Below are 21,303 nucleotides of genomic sequence, written 5' to 3'. Positions count from 1 at the left end.
CTTATATCTAACTCTTATGAGTGGGGCCTATTTTGATCCTGATAATTTTAGTGGGATTTATTTTCAAAACTGTCTTGCTAAAAAAAAATCTAATTTTCCACTTGGGAATACTTTTTAAGGGAACATATTGCAGCTTGTGGGTCAATGACCACGACTTCTGTTTTGTTTGATCCACCTTTTTACTGCCCTGTTACAGACATTGTTTTTTTAAACTTTCCTTGCTCAAAAAATATTAATGAATCAAAATCAGTGTTATAAATTATTGACCTACTTAATGTTCCAATTGCTTCACATCAAATTTTACACTTTAAACATTTTTCTGCAGGGAAAATATTGCGTATTTTGCGTTTGTTGTATCAAAACCTTAATTTACTTTGAGGAAAAATAGCACAAAATAAACACAGTTCAGTCATCAAACATGTTTTCTTTGAGAAACTAACATAAAAAAACATAAAAAGTTAAAAAAAAAAGTGTGCAATTGGCGGATTGATCTGAAGTTGATCTAGAAATGTATGAGTTGAAAATAATAATAAAGAAAAATATACAAGTTATTTCTAACTTTTATGAGTGGGGCCCTTTTTGATCCTGATAATTTTAGTGGGATTTGTTTTCAAAACTGATTTGCAGCTAGTGGGTCCATGGCCATGACTTCTGTTTTGTTTGATCTGCCGTTTTACTGCCCTGTTACAGACAGTCTCTTTAAACTGTCATTGCTCAAAAAACTAATAATGAATCAAAATCAATGTTATGAATTATTGACCTACTTAATGTTCTAATTGTTTCACATCAAATTTTAGACTTTAAACATTTTTCTGCAGGGAAAATATTGCGTATTTTGCGTTTGTTGTATCAAAATCTTAATTTACTTTGAGGAAAAATAGCACAAAATAAACACAGTTTAGTCATCAAACATGTTTTCTTTGAGAAACAAACATAAAAAAACATAAAAAGTTTTTTAAAAAAGTTTGCAATTGGCGGATTGATCTGAAGTTGATCTAGAAATGTATGAGTTGAAAATAATAATAAAGAAACATTTAGGACTTATTTATAACTCTTTTGAGTCGGGCCCTTTTCGATCCTGATAATTTTAGTAGGGTTTATTTTCGAAACTGTCTTGCTGAAAAAAAATATAATTTTCCACTTAGGAATATATTTTTAAAGGGAACATATTGTAGCTTGTGGGTCCATGACCATGACTTCTGTTTTGTTTGATCCGCCGTTTTACTGCCCTGTTACAGACATTGTTTTTTTAAACTGTCATTGCTCAAAAAATAATAATGAATCAAAACCAAAGTTGTAATGAATTATTGACCTATTTAAGGTTCCAATTGCTTCACATCAAATATTACACTTTAAAACATTTTCTGGGAGAAAATACTGCAAATGTTTTGTTTGTTTTATAAAAAACAAATTTTACTTTGAGGTAAAACAGCACAAAATAAACACTTTGAAAAAAATATATATATTTAAACATGTTTTCTTTGAGAAACACAATACAAGTGTGTAATCGGCGGATAAATCTTAAGTTTATCTAGAAATGTGTGAGTTGAAAATAATAAAAAATAAACATTCAAGACTTATTTCTAACTCTTATGAGTCGGGCCCATTTCGATCCTGATAATTTTAGTAGGGTTTATTTTCAAAACTGTCTTGCTAAAAAAATCTAGTTTTCCACTTTGGAATATCTTTAAAGGGAACATATTGCAGCTCGTGGGTCCATCCATGACCATGACTTCTGTTTTGTTTGATCCGCCGTTTGACAGCCTTGTTACAGACACTGTCTTTTTAAACTGTCATTGCTCGAAAAATAATAATGAATCAAAATCAATGTTATAAATTATTGACCTATTTAAGGTTCCAATTGTTTCACATCAAATTTTACACTTTTAAACATTTTTATGCAGGGAAAACATTGCATATTTTGCGTTTGTTGAATCAAAAACTTAATTTACTTTGAGGAAAAATAGCACAAAATAAACACAGTTCAGTCATCAAACATGTTTTTGTTGAGAAACAAACATAAAAACCCGCGAAAAAAAAAAAAAAAAATTGTGCAATTGGCGGATTGATCTGAAGTTGATCTAGGAATGTATGAGTTGAAAATAATAATAAAGAAAAATGTAAGACTTATTTCTAACTCTTATGAGTGGGGCCTATTTCGATCCTGATAATTTTAGTGGGATTTATTTTCAAAACTGTCTTGCTAAAAAAAAAAAATCAAATTTTCCACTTGGGAATACTTTTTAAGGGAACATTTTGCAGCTTGTGGGTCAATGACCATGACTTCTGTTTTGTTTGATCAACTGTTTTACTGCCCTGTTACAGACATTGTTTTTTTAAACTTTCCTTGCTCAAAAAATATTAATGAATCAAAATCAATGTTATAAATTATTGACCTAATTAATGTTCCAATTGCTTCACATCAAATATTACACTTTAAAATATTTTCTGGGGGGAAAAATATTGCATATTTTGTGTTTGTTGTATAAAAAACAAAATAGACTAAGGAAAAACAGCACAAAATAAACACAGTTCAGTCATCAAACATGTTTTCTTTGAGAAACAAACATAAAAAAACATAAAGAGTTAAAAAAAAAAGTTTGCAATTGGCGGATTGATCTTAAATTGATCTACAAATGTATGAGTTGAAAATAATAATAAAGAAAAATATACGGCTTATTTCTAACTCTTATGAGTGGGGCCCTTTTCGATCCTGATAATTTTAGTGGGATTTGTTTTCAAAACTGTCTTGCAGCTAGTGGGTCCATGACCATGACTTCTGTTTTGTTGGATCGGCCGTTTTACTGCCCTGTTACATACAGACAGCGTTTGGAAACGTTTAAGGTATGTAATAAAATTTTTACAGAATATTTCTGTGTAAATAACATTTCACAACGTATATATCTGCGGCTTTTAGTCCGGTGCGACTTATTTATAGACAAATATGCGGGTGCGGCTTATATGCGGGTGCGCTCTATAGTGGGGAAAACACTTTAAAGCATGTGTTCAGTGGCATCCACAACAAGGAGTTTGTGACTCCTGCAGATCTGCTTTTCTCTTCTGGGACTCACTGCTTCGGTTTCACCCTCCGAGTGGTCTTGCTACTGACTGACACTTTCATGTGTGGGGTGGGGGGGGGGACGAGCACAAGAGGTTTTACCGCGCTCAGTTAGGGACAGACCATGAAAAGCAGTGAGGCCTTTAGTGATGCTCTGGTTTCATGTAGAAGCACAGGCTGGAAGAAGAGCCCAGACCTACAGGAGGAAGAGACAAATAGAAAGAGACAGCCGTGCCCAAGCAGAAAACACAAGTCAGATCAGAGCGAGCGAGAGAGAAAGAGAGAGATAGAAAGATAGATAGAGAAGCTTGCAACACATGCATGAACATGAAGCTTATGGACAATAACACACACTTGTAGTGTGTGTGTGTGTGTGTGTGTGTATGACACTCACTGCGGTCAGGAACTAAACCCTGGCCGGGTCGCAGCAGCAGAAGAACCTTGCTGCCTCCTGCTTGGATCAGCTCGATAGCTCGAGTGTGTGTGATGCCTTGCGTGGCCTCGCCGTTTATTTCCACGATCTGATCGCCCACCTGTCACACATCTTTGTCACACACCTCTATGGAGACACCACTCAAGGGGAACGGCACAGGTGAACCCTTTTACAGAGTTGGCCCCTTTTGCACATGTAGCCACTTTTACAAATGTAACCACATTTGCAAATGTGGCCACTTTTGCACAGGCGGACACTTTTGCACAGGTGGCCACATTTGCACAGGTGGCCACTTTTACATGTAGCCCCTTTTGTACAGGTGGCCACTTTTACGCTGGTGGCCTCTTTTGCACAGGTGGCCACTTTTACATATGTTGCCCCTTTTGCACAGGTGGCCCCTTTTGCACAGGTGGCCACTTTTACACATGTGACCCCTTTTGCACAGGTGGCCACTTTTACACATGTGGCCCTTTTTGCACGGATGGCCACTTTTATACAGGTGGCCACATTTACATATGTGACCCCTTTTGCGAATGTGGCCCCTTTTGCACGTATGGCCACTTTTACACAGGCAGCCACTTTTGCACAGGTGGCCCCTTTTGCATAGGTGGCCACTTTTGCACAGGTGGCCCATTTTACACATGTGGCCCCTTTTGCACAAGTGGCCACTTTTACACATGTGGCCACTTTTACACAGGTGGCCACATTTACGTATGTGGCCCCTTTTGCATGTATGGCCACTTTGACACAGACATCCACTCTTGCACAGACGGACCCTTTTGCACAGGTGGCCACTTTTAAACATGTGGCCACTTTTACATAGGTGGCCACTTTTACACAGGTGACCCCTTTTGCACATGTGGCCACTTTTACACAGGTGGCCACATTTACATATGTGGCCCCTTTTGCGCATGTGGCCCCTTTTGCACGTATGGCCACTTTTACACAGACATCCACTTTTGCACAGACGGCCTCTTTTGCACAGGTGGCCACTTTTACACATGTGGCCCCTTTTGCACAGGTGGCCACTTTTACACAGGTGCACATTTACATATGTGGCCCTTTTTGCGCATGTGGTTCCTTTTGCACCTTTGGCCACTTTTACACAGACAGCCACTTTTGCACAGGTTGCCACTTTTACATATGTGGCCCCTTTTGCGCATGTGGCCCCTTTTGCACGTATGGCCACTTTTAAACAGACATCCACTTTTGCACAGACGGCCTCTTTTGCACAGGTGGCCACTTTTACACATGTGACCCCTTTTGGACAGGTGGCCACTTTTACCCATATGGCCCCTTTTGCACAGGTGGCCACTTTTACACATGTGGCCACTTTTACATAGGTGGCCACTTTTACATAGGTGGCCACTTTTACACAGGTGACCCCTTTTGCACATGTGGCCACTTTTACACAGGTGGCCACATTTACATATGTGGCCCCTTTTGCGCATGTGGCCCCTTTTGCACGTATGGCCACTTTTACACAGACATCCACTTTTGCACAGACGGCCTCTTTTGCACAGGTGGCCACTTTTACACATGTGGCCACTTTTACAGATGTGACCACTTTTGGACAGGTGGCCACTTTTACACATATGGCGCTTTCTTCACAGGTGGCCACTTTTACACATGTGGCCCCTTTTGCACAGGTGGCCACTTTTACACAGGTGCACATTTACATATGTGGCCCTTTTTGCGCATGTGGTTCCTTTTGCACCTTTGGCCTCTTTTACACAGACAGCCACTTTTGCACAGGTTGCCACTTTTACATATGTGGCCCCTTTTGCGCATGTGGCCCCTTTTGCACGTATGGCCACTTTTACACAGACATCCACTTTTGCACAGACGGCCTCTTTTGCACAGGTGGCCACTTTTACACATGTGACCCCTTTTGGACAGGTGGCCACTTTTACACATATGGCCCCTTTTGCACAGGTGGCCACTTTTACACATATGGCCCCTTTTGCACAGGTGGCCACTTTTACACATATGGCCCCTTTTGCACAGGTGCACATTTACATATGTGGCCCTTTTTGCGCATGTGGCCCCTTTTGCACCTGTGGCCACTTTTACACAGACAGCCACTTTTGCACAGGTGGCCCCTTTTGCACAGGTTGCCACTTTTACACAGGTGACCCCTTTTGCACCTATGGCCACTTTTACACAGACAGCCACTTTTGCACAGGCGGCCCCTTTTGCACAGGTGGCCACTTTTACATAGGTGGCCACTTTTGCACAGGTGGCCCCTTTTGCACATGTGGCCACTTTTACACATGTGGCCACTTTTACATAGGTGGCCCCTTTTGCACAGGTGGCCACTTTTACACAGGCGACCCCTTTTGCACAGGTGGCCACTTTTACACAGGTGGCCACATTTACATATGTGGCCCCTTTTGCGCATGTGGCCCCTTTTGCACGTATGGCCACTTTTACACAGACATCCACTTTTGCACAGACGGCCTCTTTTGCACATGTGGCCACTTTTACACATGTGGCCACTTTTACACAGGTGGCCCCTTTTGCACAGGTGGCCACTTTTACACATGTGGCCCCTTTTGCACAGGTGCACATTTACATATGTGGCCCCTTTTGCGCATGTGGCCCCTTTTGCACCTCTGGTCACTTTTACACAGGCAGCCACTTTTGCACAGGCGGCTCCTTTTGCACAGGTGGCTCCTTTTGCACAGGTGGCTCCTTTTGCACAAGTGGCCACTTTTACATATGTGGCCCCTTTTGCGCATGTGGCCCCTTTTGCACGTATGACCACTTTTACACAGACAGCCACTTTTGCACAGGTGGCCCCTTTTACACATGTGGCGCCTTTTGCACAGGTGGCCACTTTTACACATGTGGCCCCTTTTGCACATGTGGTCCCTTTTGCACAGGTGGCCACTTTTACTCAGGTGGCCTCTTTTACACATGTAACCACATTTGCACAGGTTATGACTTTGAGTGGCTGCCTAAAAAAGTGGCCCCTATCAACAGGTTTTATAACATGACTTTAAGTGGCTGCATCAAAAAGTGGCCCCTACAGACAGCTTTTATAACAGTACTTTTCTCTGCGGGGACATTCCTGTAGTCAGGTCACACGTTTGAGGGGATTTTGCTTAGCTGGCAGAACTCCAGCTAGCCAACACTTACGTGGATTCGTCCATCCTTCAGGGCGGGTCCGTCCTCAGCCAGGCGCAGGATGAACAGGCCCATGTTGTATTCTTTACCGCCCCTCAGACTGAAGCCGAAGCCCCTCTGGCTCCGATCCAATTCCACCACGAAACAATCCTGCCGGAACACATCTGATTAGACCAAGACCTGCTACCAAAACGGAGGCACATTAAAACCTTTACCTGCATGAGGCCCGATGGGCTGATGGTCAGCATGTCGCCGTTCCTGCTCCAGACCAACATATGACATACAAATATTCATTATTCTTCACCCATAAAAATATATATTTATTACATATCTTACTCTGTGTGTTCAACCTGCAACACTGCAGAACATCAGCAGAGATGACTTATAATTCCATTTGAGGTACTAATTGTATTGCATCAGTCAAATAATAGTATCTATGTAATTATGAAGTGTTTACATAATTTTAGATTTTTTGTTTTTGTTTTTCTAAATAAATGTTTTCATTCTTTTTGGTGCACGATTTACAATACCGCCAAGCACTAGCAAAGTATCCAACAATCACATTCTGAATGAAATACAAAAGTGTAAAAATTATATAACCAATCGTGTCGTGTTTATAAACATGTCATACTTTTTGGCGTACGAATTGCAATACCGTTACAAACCACTAGAGGTTCCCCTAATTCCATTTCAGAAACTAACTAACGTGGAATAAATAAATAAAATACCTGTCACTTGAAATTTCTGTTGTTGTGTTTGGTTGATTTGACATCATTTTTGTCTTGTTTTTTTTTTTTTAATAAATGTGTACAATTTGTCATCGTTTTATTTTATGAACTAACCGAATCACAATTAAAAAACTTTTACAAAATAAAATAGTAATATTGTGCATTATTTGTTTTCTTTTTCCTCAAATATTTGTAACTGTTTTGTGCACGACTTGCAATACCACCGAGGACCACTGAAGGGCGCCATACTTCCATTTTAAAAACTGAATGACGATGTTATTGGTTTAGATAATATATTTTGTGGTCTTATTTCTATAAATAAAGATTTCATATTTTTTGTGCACAATTTAAAAAGACCGCCGAGCACTACGAGAGGGCGTTAATTTCCAATTTAGAAACGAACTGAATTACAATGAAAAAAACATTAATTTGTTCAGTTCAATTTTAGGACTAGATAGAACAATCCCATGATACAAAATAACCTGAGTAGAGACGAAATAATAGGCTACCTCCTTCAGCGCTGCCTCAGAGCGGTTGTGGTGTTGGACCTGGTTGGGTGGGATTGCAAGATGGGGGGCAGAGAGAAGGAAGGGTAATGATTGTCAGCTTCATTGGGGTCATCAGGTGGGCACCCTCCTTCACCGGCGTTTCAATGATAGGCCCACGACACCTCCAGAGGGCTCATCGGCAACACCTGGCGTCCCAGGTGAACCCCCCCCCCCCTCTGCTTTTAACCATTATGTGATGTAGGTCTTACTAGATCCCCAGATGGGGTCTCTCCTCTTCACCCACAGCCACCGACTGGCTGTCTCTGCTGCTCCTGAGAGGGCTTTGATGGTGTTTCGCAGGGTTTGGCCTCAAACTCCGATGTCCTTAAGCAGCCTGATTGTTGTCTGGCCCACAAAACCTCTGCAGCCAACTTCCACTGGGCAGACCTTGGCTTTCCATCCATTCTGCTCAGCATCAGCTACCAGTTCGGTGTACTTAAGGCTTTTGCGTTCGAATGCCTCCTCCACAGCAGCCTCCCAGGGAACCGCGAGTTCTATTATATACACAATATGCAGTGAGGAGGACCAGAGCACAAGGTCTGGTCTGAGGATTGACATGGCTATCTCTGAAGGAAAGCAGAGCTTTTGATCAAGATCCACCACCATTTTCCAGTCACGAGCCCTTCCGAGCTGGCCTATGTCTGGTACATGGCCTTTGGTGGACTCTGCACCTTCTCGGATGAACTCTCTTGAGGCTGTAGGGTGTACTTTTGGCGGGGCAGGGCATTGATCTTCGCTCTTCTGGCCTCTAACGTGGCTGCTAGGCACTTCAGAACCTGGTTGTGCCGCCAGGTGTAGCGCCCTTGTGACAGACTTGTCTTGGGATCAGACTTTATATTTAATTGTCTTATTGTTATAAATAAATATTTCATATTTTTGTGCACAGATTGCCATACCACCGAGCACCATTAAAGGGCGCCATAATTCCATTTTAGAAAACTGAATTACAATGAAAAAACATATTATTGTTGTTGGGTTCAGATATTATATTTAGTTGTCTTATTTTTATGAATAAATATTACATGTTTTTTTTTGTGCACCACTTCAGGGCACCATATTTCCATTTTATAAACTAAATGAATTACAATGAAAAAACATTCATTAATGTTATCGGGTCAGACTTTATATTTAACCGTCATATTGTTATAAATAAATAATTTATATATTTTTTTGTGCAACTTGCAATACCGTCGAGCGCCACTAAAGGGCCCCATAATTCAATTGTAGAAACTGAATTACAATGAAAAAAACATATATTATTGTTATTGGGTTCAGATATTATATTTAGTTGTCTTATCTTTATGATTAAATATGACATATTTTTCGTGCACAACTTGAGGGCGCCATAATTACATTTTAGAAACACACTCAATTACAATGAACAAACATTCATTAATGTTATTGGGTTCAAATATTTTTTTTTCCCAGTTGTCTTGTTCTTATAAGTAAATATTTCATATTTTTAGTGCACAACTTGCAATACCGCTGGGAACCACTAAAGGGCGACATAATTCATTTCATAGAAAGTGAATTACAATGAAGAAAATTTGATTGTTATTGGGTTCATATGTTAATATTAAAAACATATTTTGTACAACTTGCAATACCGCCTTGCGCCACCAAAGGGCGCCATAATTACATTTTACTCAGGGACTAAAGTACAAAGTGGTTGTAATGTTGATATAATAAACACAGATGGACAATTTTAATAATATTAATAGTAATAATAATGATGTTAATGTTGTGTTTTTTGCAATGACTTTGCTGCAGTCTAGAGAAGGAAATGTGCAGAAATTGAGTGCTAAGCAGGTGACTTGGAAATTCTGCTGTCGGATTAAAACATGAAAAGAAGCCCGAATGCCGTCTAATCTTTTTTTTCTTTGCTCAAGCAGCCTGCAGGGGATTTTTCTTCGACGAGCGTGCATGTGTGTGTGTGTGTGTGTGTGTGTGTGTGAGGCAGCTCTTCTCAGAAGCCCGGACCTAATTCAGATGCATTCTCCCCATAATCCTTTGCGTGGCGTACCTGTCTGTGTAGTTTGGCGGCTGCTGGCCGACAGCTCGGTGCTGCATGGACGGACTCTGCTTGGCCGAGTTGGTCGTGGACGGCGGTGCGCTGTCTGTAAGGTCAAAGGTCAAGTTCAGAGCGCCGGGCGGGGACGGTTGTTTGCGGAGGTGTGCGACCGGACGTACCGTCTTCAGGCACGACCGTGAGGGTTACAGACGTGCCGGCCTCCTTGATGAGCTGCACGATGTCGTTGTGCGACAGTTCCATGATGGAGCGGCCGTTGACGGCGGAGATGCGGTCGCCCACCTTCACCTGAGCCATGCGGTCTGTCGGGCTGCCCTCGATGATGCGACCGATCTTGTGCGGGATCACTGAAATCCACCACAGGAAAACAACTCTCTTTTCCACCTTTTTCCACTTTCTCTGCATTGTAAGTAGTAATGAACTACTAGCAAAAGGCGGCTAACAATATATTCAGTAAGACAGTGGTCCCCAAAATCCGAGAGCGTCCAAAATCTGGCACGCGGGAAGTCCCAAGTTCAAAATAATTACCGTATTTTCCACACTATAAGGCGCACCTAAAAACCTCAAATGTTCTCAAAAACTGACCGTGCGCCTTATAATCCGGTGCGCCTTATATATGGACCAATATTGAGCCACAACAGGTCTGGCAACTACGGTAAGCAGCCACCAATGCTTTTTCTATGATAAGCAGCTGCCGACTTAAAGGGAAATATTATCACCAGACCTATGTAAGCGTGAATATAAAGTGGGACAAAAAAGTATTTAGTCAGCCAACGATTGTGCAAGTTCTCCCACTTAAAATGATGACAGAGGTCTGTAATTTTCATCATAGGTACACTTCAACTGTGAGAGACAGAATGTGAAAAAAAAATCAAGGAATTCACATTGTAGGAATTTTAAAGAATTTATTTGTAAATTATGGTGGAAAATAAGTATTTGGTCAACCATTCAAAGCTTTCACTGATGGAAGGAGGTTTTGGCTCCAAATCTCACGATACATGGCCCCATTCATTCTTTCCTTAACACGGATCAATCATCCTGTCCCCTTAGCAGAAAAACAGCCCCAAAACATGATGTTTCCACCCCCATGCTTCACAGTAGGTTGGGTGTTCTTGGGATGCAACTCAGTATTATTCTTCCTCCAAACACGAGGAGTTGAGTTTATACCATAGTGGATACATGGATGATACAGCAGAGGATTGGGAGAATGTCATGTGGTCGGATGAAACCAATACAGAACTAAACTCGTCGTGTTTGGAGGAAGAAGAATACTGAGTTGCATCCCAAGAACACCATACCTACTGTATATATATATATATATATATATATATATATATATATATATATATATACTTTTTTAAAATAAAAATTAATAAAAAATTCTTCTGCGGCCCGGTACCAAACGGGCCACGGCCCGGTGGTTGGGGACCACTGTGCTACAGTATTATACCTGCTACAATATCATATATGCTACAGTATTACATGCTACAGTAACATATGTTCTACAGTATTATATCTGCTACAATATCATATATGCTACGGTATGAGTTTATACCAAAAATGATACATGGATGATACAGCAGAGGATTGGGAGAATGTCATGTAGTCAGATGAAACCAAAATATAACTTTTTGGTATAAACTCAACTCGTTGTGTTTGGAGGAAGAAGAATACTGAGTTGCATCCCAAGAACACCATACCTACTGTGAAGCATGGGGGTGGAAACATCATGCTTTGGGGCTGTTTTTCTGCTAAGGGGACAGGACGATTGATCCGTGTTAAGGAAAGAATGAATGGGGCCATGTATCGTGAGATTTTGAGCCAAAACCTCCTTCCATCAGAGAGAGCTTTGAATGGTTGACTTATTTTCCACCATAATTTACAAAAAAATTCTTTAAAAATCCTAAAACATGAATTCCTGGATATTTTTTTCACATTCTGTCTCTCACAGTTGAAGTGTACCTATGATGAAAATTACAGACCTCTGTCATCATTTTAAGTGGGAGAACTTGCACAATCGGTGGCTGACTAAATACTTTTTTGCCCCACTGTATATATATATCAAAATGTGCAGTTTTCACTAAAACCAGTTATTCAGGTTTACAATAATGTTAGTAGATGGAGAGTTTCCACTCTACTTAAAAGACTTAAGCTTTCTTCGGACTTTTCTTTATGAAATAGAAAAAAAAAATCCAAAACAGACCCCGCTCTCGCACCATTTCACAGCTTCTTGCCCTGACAGGAAGACGTGTGCACGATCAGTACGTGTCAGACACGCCAATGACTGCCTCAAAAAAACCAAAAACGTAAGAAAATAGCAAAACAGGAATCTAACCTCCAGGTGGGGGCTTGTTCTTGGAGGTGAGGATGACGAAGCCGAAGCCTTCGTTGTCTCTGCGCTGCAGCGTGACATCGAAGGACTCCTGACGAGAAGGATGGGCCTTCAGCGCTTCCCCCCGAGGCGTCTTCGGAGAGATGCTGACAACGTCTGTAGATACCTGCCGGCCGCCATCGTCCTCCCTTCCACCGCCGTCTGACACACAAACACATCATTTGCTTTTTGCACACACAAGTACGGCGAATTATCTTTTTTTTTAAAAACTGGAATAAACACATGACTGTTGTAATTAAGAGCAAACAGGTGAAATGTCACAATTAAAAGTAGCAATGTTGACACGAATAACACAAAACTGCCATGCTTGCTTTTTTTTTTCTTTCTTTAAAACTGCTATTTAAAATTAAAGCTGCAAACAGCGATGGACGGGACCAACTTTGGCTGCTGCCCCCGCGGCCCAAGCCAGGATAAGCGTTAGCTAGCCGGAAGACATCTTAACAAATATTTCACACGAGGGCGAAATACAATAGAGATATATGCTTCTTAGCAGCATGAGCGCAGCGGTTCTTTGAAGGCTCTGTTTTGTCTGTGTTTTATTCCTAGGGGGCGCTAGAGCGCAATTTTGAGTTTTGGGTTGTTTTTTTTTATTAGATCGCAATTTTCGCCAGTCCTGATGTGTGTCCAGTTTGGTGAGTTTTGAAGCATTTTAAGGGGGTCAAAAATTACTTTTTTTTAGGAAAATTTTGTTTTGAAGGGGTTTTTGCCTACTTCCTGTTGATTTTTGCTGAAGGAATTGAGTGAATGAAATCTAGATCTAAGTAAGACCTACGTAGAGGTTTTTGTTTCATGACTGTACGACATTCCTAACGGAAGTTACAAGCAGATTTGTCTGTGTTTTTTCCTAGGAGGCGCTAGAGCACAATTTTGATTTTTGGGGTTTGGTGTTTTTATAAGATGGGATGGTTTGACATATGGATGTGTGTGCAAAATTTGGTGAGTTTTGAAGCATGTGAAGGAGGTCAAATTACAGCGCGAAGGTGCGGAATAATAAAGAATAATAATAATAATAATAATTAAAGCTGCAAGCAGCGTTGGTCGGGTCCGCCTTTGGCTGCTGCCGCCGCAACTCAAGCCCTGGTCTAAGTCAGACCTACATAGAGGTTTTTGTTTCATGTCTGTACGACATTCCTAACAGAAGTTACAAGCACTTTTGTCTGTGTTTTTTCATAGGGGGCGCTAGAGCGCAATTTAAATTTTTAAGGTTTGGTTTTTTATGAGATGGCAATTTTTGCCAGTCCTGATGTGTGTGTAAAATTTGGTGAGTTTTATAGCATGTTAAGGGGGTGAAATTATAGATCTGCGTTTCTGGATGTTGTTGATAAATGGCTTTTGCACCTTACAAATACAATAGGGTCCTCAGTCCCATTGTACCAAAGGGACATAGCGGTACCTAAAAAACAAAAACATTTATTATATGGTGTTGAAAGTAAAAATATTATATATTTATGTATGATTTATCTTTTAACACTTTTATCATGAATTGATTAACGTGGACCCCGACTTAAACAAGTTGAAAAACTTATTGGGGTGTTACTATTTAGTGGTCAATTGTACGGAATATGTACTGAACTGTGCAATCCACCGATAAAAGTATCTAACAATCAATCAATCAATATGATTGGAGGCCCTTTAGACCTTTGGTGTAAGTATATTTTGTAGCTGTCATTTTTCACCAAAAAATAATAATGAATCAAAATCAGTGTTGTTATGAATTATTGACATATTTGAGCTTCCAATTACTTCACACCAAATATTAGACTTTTAAATTTTTTAACCCTATTAAGGTCATATATTGTGATACCTTAACTGTAAGCAGGCCATTGTTAGCATGTTGGCACAGTACTGCTAGCATGCTAACGTTAGAATGCTAACTTTTTTCCACGTTCGTTTTGTGGGTATACACCTCAGTCATATTTCGGTACTTGAATTTTAACATGTTAACATGAGCATGCTAGATTTGTTTTTAACCCAATTTTGGTCATATATTGTGATATTCCAATAATCTTAACTGTAAGCAGGCTATCGTTAGCATGTTAGCATAGTACTGCTAGCATGCTGATATTAGAATAAAACCTTTTTTCTACGTTCATTTTCTAGGTATACACCTCAGTCACATTTTGGTACTTGATGCATGCTAACGTTAGCAGGTCAGCATTTTAAACCATTTTTTTGGGGTTACACACCTCAAATAATTGTATTTTGGTACTTGACACACGTTACAATTAGCATTTTAACGTGTTAACATGAGCATGCTAGATTTTTTTGAGCCAATTTTGGTCATATATGGTGATATTTCACTGATGTCAACTATAAGAAGACTATCGTTAGCATTTTAGCACAGTGCCGCTAGCTTGCTAATGTTAAAATGCTAGCTTTTTTCTACGTTCATTTTGTAAGTATACACCTCAGTCATATTTTGGTACTTGATGCATGCTAACATTTGTAGCCTAGCATTTTTAAACCAATTTTTGGGGTACACACCTAAAATGAATACATTTTGGTACTTGAGACATGTTACAGTTAGCATTTTAACATGTTAACATGAGCATGCTAGATTTTTTTAACCCAATTTTGGTCATATATTGTGATATTTCACTGATGTTTACTGTGAGCACGCTATTGTTAGCATGTTAGCACAGTACTGCTAGCTTGCTAACGTTAGAATGCTACCTTTTTTTTATGTTCATTTTGTAGGTAAACACCTCAGTCATATTTTGGTACTTGATACATGCTAACGTTAGCAGGCTAGCATTTTAAACCATTTTTTTGGGGGTACACACCTTAAATTATTATATTTTGGTACTTGACACACGTTACAGTTAGCATTTGAACATGTTAACATGAGCATGCTAGATTTGTTTTAACCAAATTTAGGTCATATAATGCGATATTTCACTGATGTTAACTGTAATCACACTATTGTTAGCATGTTAGCACATTAGTGTTAGCATGCTAACGTTAGAATAATAGCTGCTTTCTACGTTAATTTTGTAGGTATACACCTCAGTCATATTTTGGTACTTGATGCATGCTAACGTTAGCAGGCTAGCATTTTAAACCATTTTTTTGGCGTAACACACCTCAAATTATTATATTTTGGTACTAGAGACATGTTACAGTTAGCATTTTAATATGTTAATATGAGTATGCTAATTTTTTTTAACCCAATTTAGCTCATATATTGTGATATTTCACTGATGTTAACTGTGAGCACGCTGTTGTTAGCATGTTAGCACAGTACTGCTAGCCTGCTAACGCTAGGATGTTAACTTTTTTCTACGTTCATTCTGTAGGTATACACCTCAGTCCTATTTTGGTACTTGAAGCATGCAGACGTTAGCAGCCTAGCATTTTAAATCATTTTTTGGGGTACACACCTCAAATTAATATATTTTGGTACTTGACACACGTTACAGTTAGCATTTTAACATTTAGCATTTTTTTTAACCCAATTTAAGTCATATATTTTGATATATGACCCAAATTGGCTTGCTATGGGCAATGCAACCTACTAACCTACAATGAGAGAAAATGAGCGGAATAAAGGTTGCAAATTTGGTCAACTGCTAATTGTAAGCACACTTTTGTTAGCACAGTACTGTTAGCATGCTAGATTTTTTTCCGCCATTTTTTTATTTTTATTTTTTTTTTATTAGACGCTATCTTGTTAGCATTTCAGTCTGGCTTTGTCACAATACATTTCTACCGAATTCGCATTTTTCTAGTCGATTGTCCTGGTTTTGCGGGTGGAAACTACCAAAACCAGCCGCAGAAATCCCTTGATTTGTCGGTCTGTGGCCCTCAGTGGACCATGTTCGGGCTCCCCAGATGTAAACAATGCAGGAGCCCCACCTGAGTAGGAAAGTTTCCTGCGCACAGTGAGCAGGACTTGGCCGTTCCGCGCAGCATTGGTCATCAGCTCCAGGACCTGTTTGTGGGACTTGGCCTTCACCGGCACGCCGTCTATACACAGCAGCTCGTCACCCGCCCGCAGGCGCCCGTCCTTCTCGGCCGCGCCCAGTGGGACGATGGCGCCGATGTACACCTGCGGACAAAAGTGTTTCGGAGCGATTGTTAAGAAATATGTTTGGGAAGTGAAGTGGGATGGAACTGACCGGTTGATCGGGGCCTTCGCCTCCGAGGACTCGGAAGCCAAAGCCCGACTCTTGGTTCCTCTTGATGAACACGTCCAAGTCTTTGGTGTATAAAGCTGCAGACCAACAATAGATATTGACAATAAACACATCTTTCATTTGACATACTTCTACATGGATTAATTATCTTCTGGCTCTGAATGAAGGCGGACACATCCCCCCCCTCTTTCTCTTATCTTTCCTGCTTTGCCTCTTTGTCCTGGTTTGGTCTTAACTTTCTAACCGCCTCTCTCTTGCTCGGTCCCCCGAAGCCTGAAACATGGAATTGATTAACTGGTCTCCCAACTCGATTGCCAATGTCTTCTCGACGATTATCTTTGATGGCATCGCATCTGCTGATTGGACTAACGGTTGCACTGGTCTATGGACACATTCGGATGACGATGGTAGGTGTTCAAGGAAGCCCAAATGCATGGCACAGGAACTCTTGACTTTGGCCGCCTGGGAGTTGAATCACAAATTGGACAAGTTCTCGGAGAAGCTTTCTACTCCGCGAGGCGAAATGACCATCAATTTGAGAGCCAGAATGGACAATCCGAGCTGGATTTGTGTCTGCTCGCCTACCCAGAGGCAATCCTTCGCCAGTGTCCCAACTCCCGGCCGTCCTGTCAACAACTAAGACGCCCTGAAAAATCCTTTTTTCAAAGACACGTGGAATGCTGATTCTGTTCCGTGAACGCCGAGCAGAGACTTCCAGGCTTATACGCAATACGCGTGCCCACGGACTACTAAAGTTAAAGTTCCAATGATTGTCACACACACACATGAGGTGTGGCAAAATCGTTCTCTGCATTTGACCCATCACCCTTGATCGACCCCCTGGGAGGTGAGGGGAGCAGTGAGCAGCAGCAGTGGCCGCGCCCGGGAATAATTTTTGGTGATTTAACCCCCAATTCCAACCCTCACACCCCGTCCCCTTCTTGATACCGATAACTCGTTTATGTCTATTATTTTTTAAATATCGATTTAAGTGTAGTTTGTGCACACCGTTCTTCATGGCAGCTTTTTTGTAGCGATATTCCAAAACCTGGGATTCAACACCGATTCCTCAACGGTAGCAATTTTTGGTCCTTGTGCGTTCATCAAATCTACTGATTCCCGGAGCCCAAAGAAAGTCTGCGGGCTCTGGAGCGTTTTCTATCCGGGACTCAGTACTCTGGAAGGTTCTACCGGCAACAGTTAGAAGCATTTAAGTCCCCCTTTAAAACTCATCTGTATACCCTGGCCTTTAAACAGACTCTGTTTCAGACCAGTTGACCTGCCGCTTCTCTCTTTTTTTTTTTTGCCACGGTTAATCCTGGGAGAGATACCAATCTTAATTTGTTTTAATGACAAAATCCCATTTTTTAAATGTAACAAAAGTTAGGTAATCATAACTGTTCTTATAATAACACTTCTTATTATCAATTGTTAGCGTTAAATAAATATTTCCTAGTTTTTTGCCTGCAGTTGCAATTCCGAGACAGTAGATGGCAGATGTGTATCAACAATAATTTCTCTTTTTTTGAGTGGCTATGCAAACATACCACAATGAGTACGAATTTATCGCGGTTTGTCGTAGACGCGTTTCCGTAGTTAGGAAGTAGTCTTTGCCATTAAGTTGAGTCCTACAAAGTGTTAATACTCTAAGTAATGTACCTGTTGCACACAAGCTGTTTGATTGTTACGTGCTGTGGTGAGGCAGAAGGGCACGCTGGAGCCCTGCCAAGGATGGCGGCAAGTAGGCCGGGAGCGACGCCGCAATCTAATTCAGGTGTGTGGATCGCGCACCGGCAAACGATTAACATTTCTCCTTACGCTGCAAAAGAGAGGGAGAAGGAGGAGAGATCGGGGCAGAAGGAGTTGGAGAGTCCGCAGCAGTGGCTGGAGAGCAACAGGAAGCAAGACGCGAAAGATGAGGAGCGAGACACGGAGAGCGAGCAGCGGGAGCGGCGAAGGCGCAAGAAACTGTCTTTATTGAAAAATAAACGAGAGTCAAACCTGCTCGATCATGTCCTTCCTGAGTGGTCCATAGAACCCGAGCGGCGACAGGGAAAGTCGTTTACACGTGCATCTTAGTTGGAGTTTGCATTTACAAATTCAGATGTGTTGAAATCGCTATGTAAAATCGCTAATGCTAATCCGTAGCATTTGTATGGCATATCCGGTGTAAATTAGCATCGAACAAGCGCATTTTCAAAAGTTAAATTTTTTTTTTATCAGGCATGTTTGCTTTGTTTGGCGTGGAAAACACTAATTTGAAATTCCACGACTGATACGGTGCCGAGTCCGCAAACCGGACGTGAAGTGCAACAAAATGATCAAAATACCGTATCGGACGTTAATGGGTACCTGGTCAGAACCTATAATAGAAACCATCTCAGTGTTTATCGGCTTTCAGAAGGTATGATGTGTTGAAGTACGATGTTTTTTTCCCCCCTCCTTTTTTAGGAAGAAAATAGCCCAGAAAATGTTGGTTTATATATTTTATATTTATCAGTTTGTCGCTATAATTCCTCGTATCAGATATTTATCAAGCAAACTCGTAATTACACAAAGCAGTACTTGTTGACCCTCAAAGTGAAATTTAAATATATATAAATAAATTGCATAAAAAAACCCCTTTTAAATCATTTTATCCTTTTAAATTATTTGATCTTGAAATAGTAGTTTCTATTAATGAAATGCCCTCAAGGAAGTGATACGTACGCTGGCTATCCACCATGGCCCTGGACTTGAGGTAGAGTTCCGAAGCGTCCGGTTTGGGTGAAGACGAGCGAGCGACGTTGGTGGGGAAGGAGAGCGGGTTGGGGGGCACCTCGGCGTGGCCCGGAGCCTCGGCGCTGTCGATTAGCTCCGGTCGCTGCGGCTGCGTGACGGGCGAAGGGTGGCTGTGGTGAGGCGTGTGCTGAGGGGCGGGCTGGGAGGCAGGCGGGAGCGTCGGCTGCGATGCATGCTGGGAAGCCGGCTGAGGCGTGGGCGCCGTGCTCTGGAACAGAAGAGCCAGACAGGATAGTAAGTGGATTTTACTTTTTTTAAAATATTTATTATTGTAGCAAAATGGTTGTTAAACTTAACGTTGTTTGTGACTTCTGATTGTTTGTGAGGGCGCCAAAGGGACTTCTGGGTGGGTGCATGTACTAGACTGTTCAGTCGATCCACCTTGTTATGTTTGTGTGATATACATACTGTATAGTACTTTATTTTGTACAAAACTTCACTAAAATACGGACTTTAGTTATTCATATTTACATTGTTTCTGATGAAGGAATATGCTTCCATACACAAACCCCGCTCAAGGACTGATGAAGTTTGTATATAGAGGTTCCACTTTTTAAAAATCTTAAAAGTGGCATTAAAGTGGCCACTTTAAAGCAGCTGTTTTGAATGTTATGGTTGTCAAAGTTAAGGATGTTTGTGATTTCTGATCGTTTGTGAGGGCACCAGAGGGACTTCTGTGTGTGTGCGCATACTAGACTGATTAGGTTGTCGTCGTTGTTTTAGTTTGTTAATAAAATTCATATGTTATGCGTATGTTATGGTTGTCAAAGTTAACCTCTAAAGGCATTAGCAACTTTTAGCTCTTATTTCCAAAATTGTGAAAACTACTGAATTGGGGTCTTATGGCCACTTATGTGGACACTTATACAGCCATTTGGTGGTGTCAGAAGAGTATAACATACAATGGAATTTGGAAAAAAAAAAAGTAAAAATACAGATTTGCATGTCACTCCACATTAAGTACACGTGTGTGTACTTATGGACTAAGTACATCAAAAATAAAAATGATTTTTAGTTTTTATTCTAATTAGGGTCCAACAGGCCCAAATAGCAAAGAGAAAAAAAACAAAAAACATAAACAAACAGCTTGGGCCTTAAGCGGTTAATGATGTTTATGATTTCTGATCATTTGTGAGGGCACCAAAGGGACTTATGGTATGTTATGGTTGTCAAAGTTAACCTCTAAAGGCCTTAGTGGCCAGGTACGTGGACACCTTCTTTTAGCTCTTATTTCCAAAATTGTGTACACTACTGAATTGGGGTCTTCTGGCCACTTATGTGGACACTTATACTTACATCTGGTGGTGTCAGAAGAGTATAACATACGATGGAATTTGGGAAAAAAAAGGGTAAAAACACAGATTTGCATGTCACTACACATGAAGTACACGTTTGTGTACTTATGGACTAAGTACATCATAATAAAAGATAATTTTAGGGTCCAACAGGCCCAAATAGCAAAGAGAAATAAAAAAAACAAAACGTAAACAAACAGCTTGGGCCTTAAGCGGTTAATGATGTTTATGATTTCTGATAGTTTGTGAGGGCACCAAAGGGACTTATGGTATGTCATGGTTGTCAAAGTTAACTTCTAAAGGCCTTAGTGGCCAAATACGTGGACAGCACCTTTCAGCTCTTATTTCCAAATTGTGTACACTACTGAATTGGGGTCTTATGGCCACTTATGTGGACACTTATACTGCAATCTGGTGGTGTCAGAAGAGTATAACATACAATGGAATTTTGAAAGAAAAAAAGGTTAAAAACACAGATTTGCATGTCCCTACACATGAAGTACACATTTGTGTACTTATGGACTAAGTACATCATATCAAAAGATGATTTTTAGTTTTTTATTATAATTAGGGTCCAACAGGCCCAAATAGCAAAGAGAAAAAAAACCAAAACAAAAAAACGTAAACAAACAGCTTGGGCCTTAAGAGGTTAATGATGTTTATGATTTCTGATCGTTTGTGAGGGCACCAAAGGGACTTCTGTGTGGGTGCGCGTACCAAACTGTTCAGGTTGTTGTCGTTTGTTCATAAAGTTGATCCTCTTTGTTATGTTTG

General features: G+C 40.7%; 1 protein-coding gene across 2 annotated transcripts in view; it reads right to left on the bottom strand.

Annotated features, from left to right (window-relative positions):
• magi3a (membrane associated guanylate kinase, WW and PDZ domain containing 3a) overlaps positions 1-21,303 on the bottom strand; it is a 232,992-nt gene that overhangs the window by 6,642 nt on the left and 205,047 nt on the right. The window contains exons 12-21 of one of the 2 annotated variants that reach the window (XM_061902945.1): positions 19,163-19,442; positions 16,436-16,530; positions 16,173-16,365; positions 12,261-12,458; positions 10,087-10,272; positions 9,920-10,013; positions 6,836-6,878; positions 6,633-6,770; positions 3,453-3,591; positions 3,182-3,254 (exon numbers count right to left, since the gene is read on the bottom strand). In XM_061902945.1, coding sequence (XP_061758929.1) covers positions 3,202-3,254; positions 3,453-3,591; positions 6,633-6,770; positions 6,836-6,878; positions 9,920-10,013; positions 10,087-10,272; positions 12,261-12,458; positions 16,173-16,365; positions 16,436-16,530; positions 19,163-19,442 — 1,419 coding nt within the window. In that variant the 3' untranslated portion in view covers positions 3,182-3,201. The remainder of the gene's footprint in view (positions 1-3,181; positions 3,255-3,452; positions 3,592-6,632; positions 6,771-6,835; positions 6,879-9,919; positions 10,014-10,086; positions 10,273-12,260; positions 12,459-16,172; positions 16,366-16,435; positions 16,531-19,162; positions 19,443-21,303) is intronic. The other variant, XM_061902944.1, reaches the window with a different exon arrangement.

Source organism: Nerophis ophidion, linkage group LG06 (genome assembly GCF_033978795.1).
Source record: "Nerophis ophidion isolate RoL-2023_Sa linkage group LG06, RoL_Noph_v1.0, whole genome shotgun sequence".
Lineage (NCBI taxonomy): Eukaryota > Metazoa > Chordata > Actinopteri > Syngnathiformes > Syngnathidae > Nerophis > Nerophis ophidion.
Note: the sequence above shows the minus strand (reverse complement) of the source record. Positions and strands in the feature narration are given on the sequence as shown.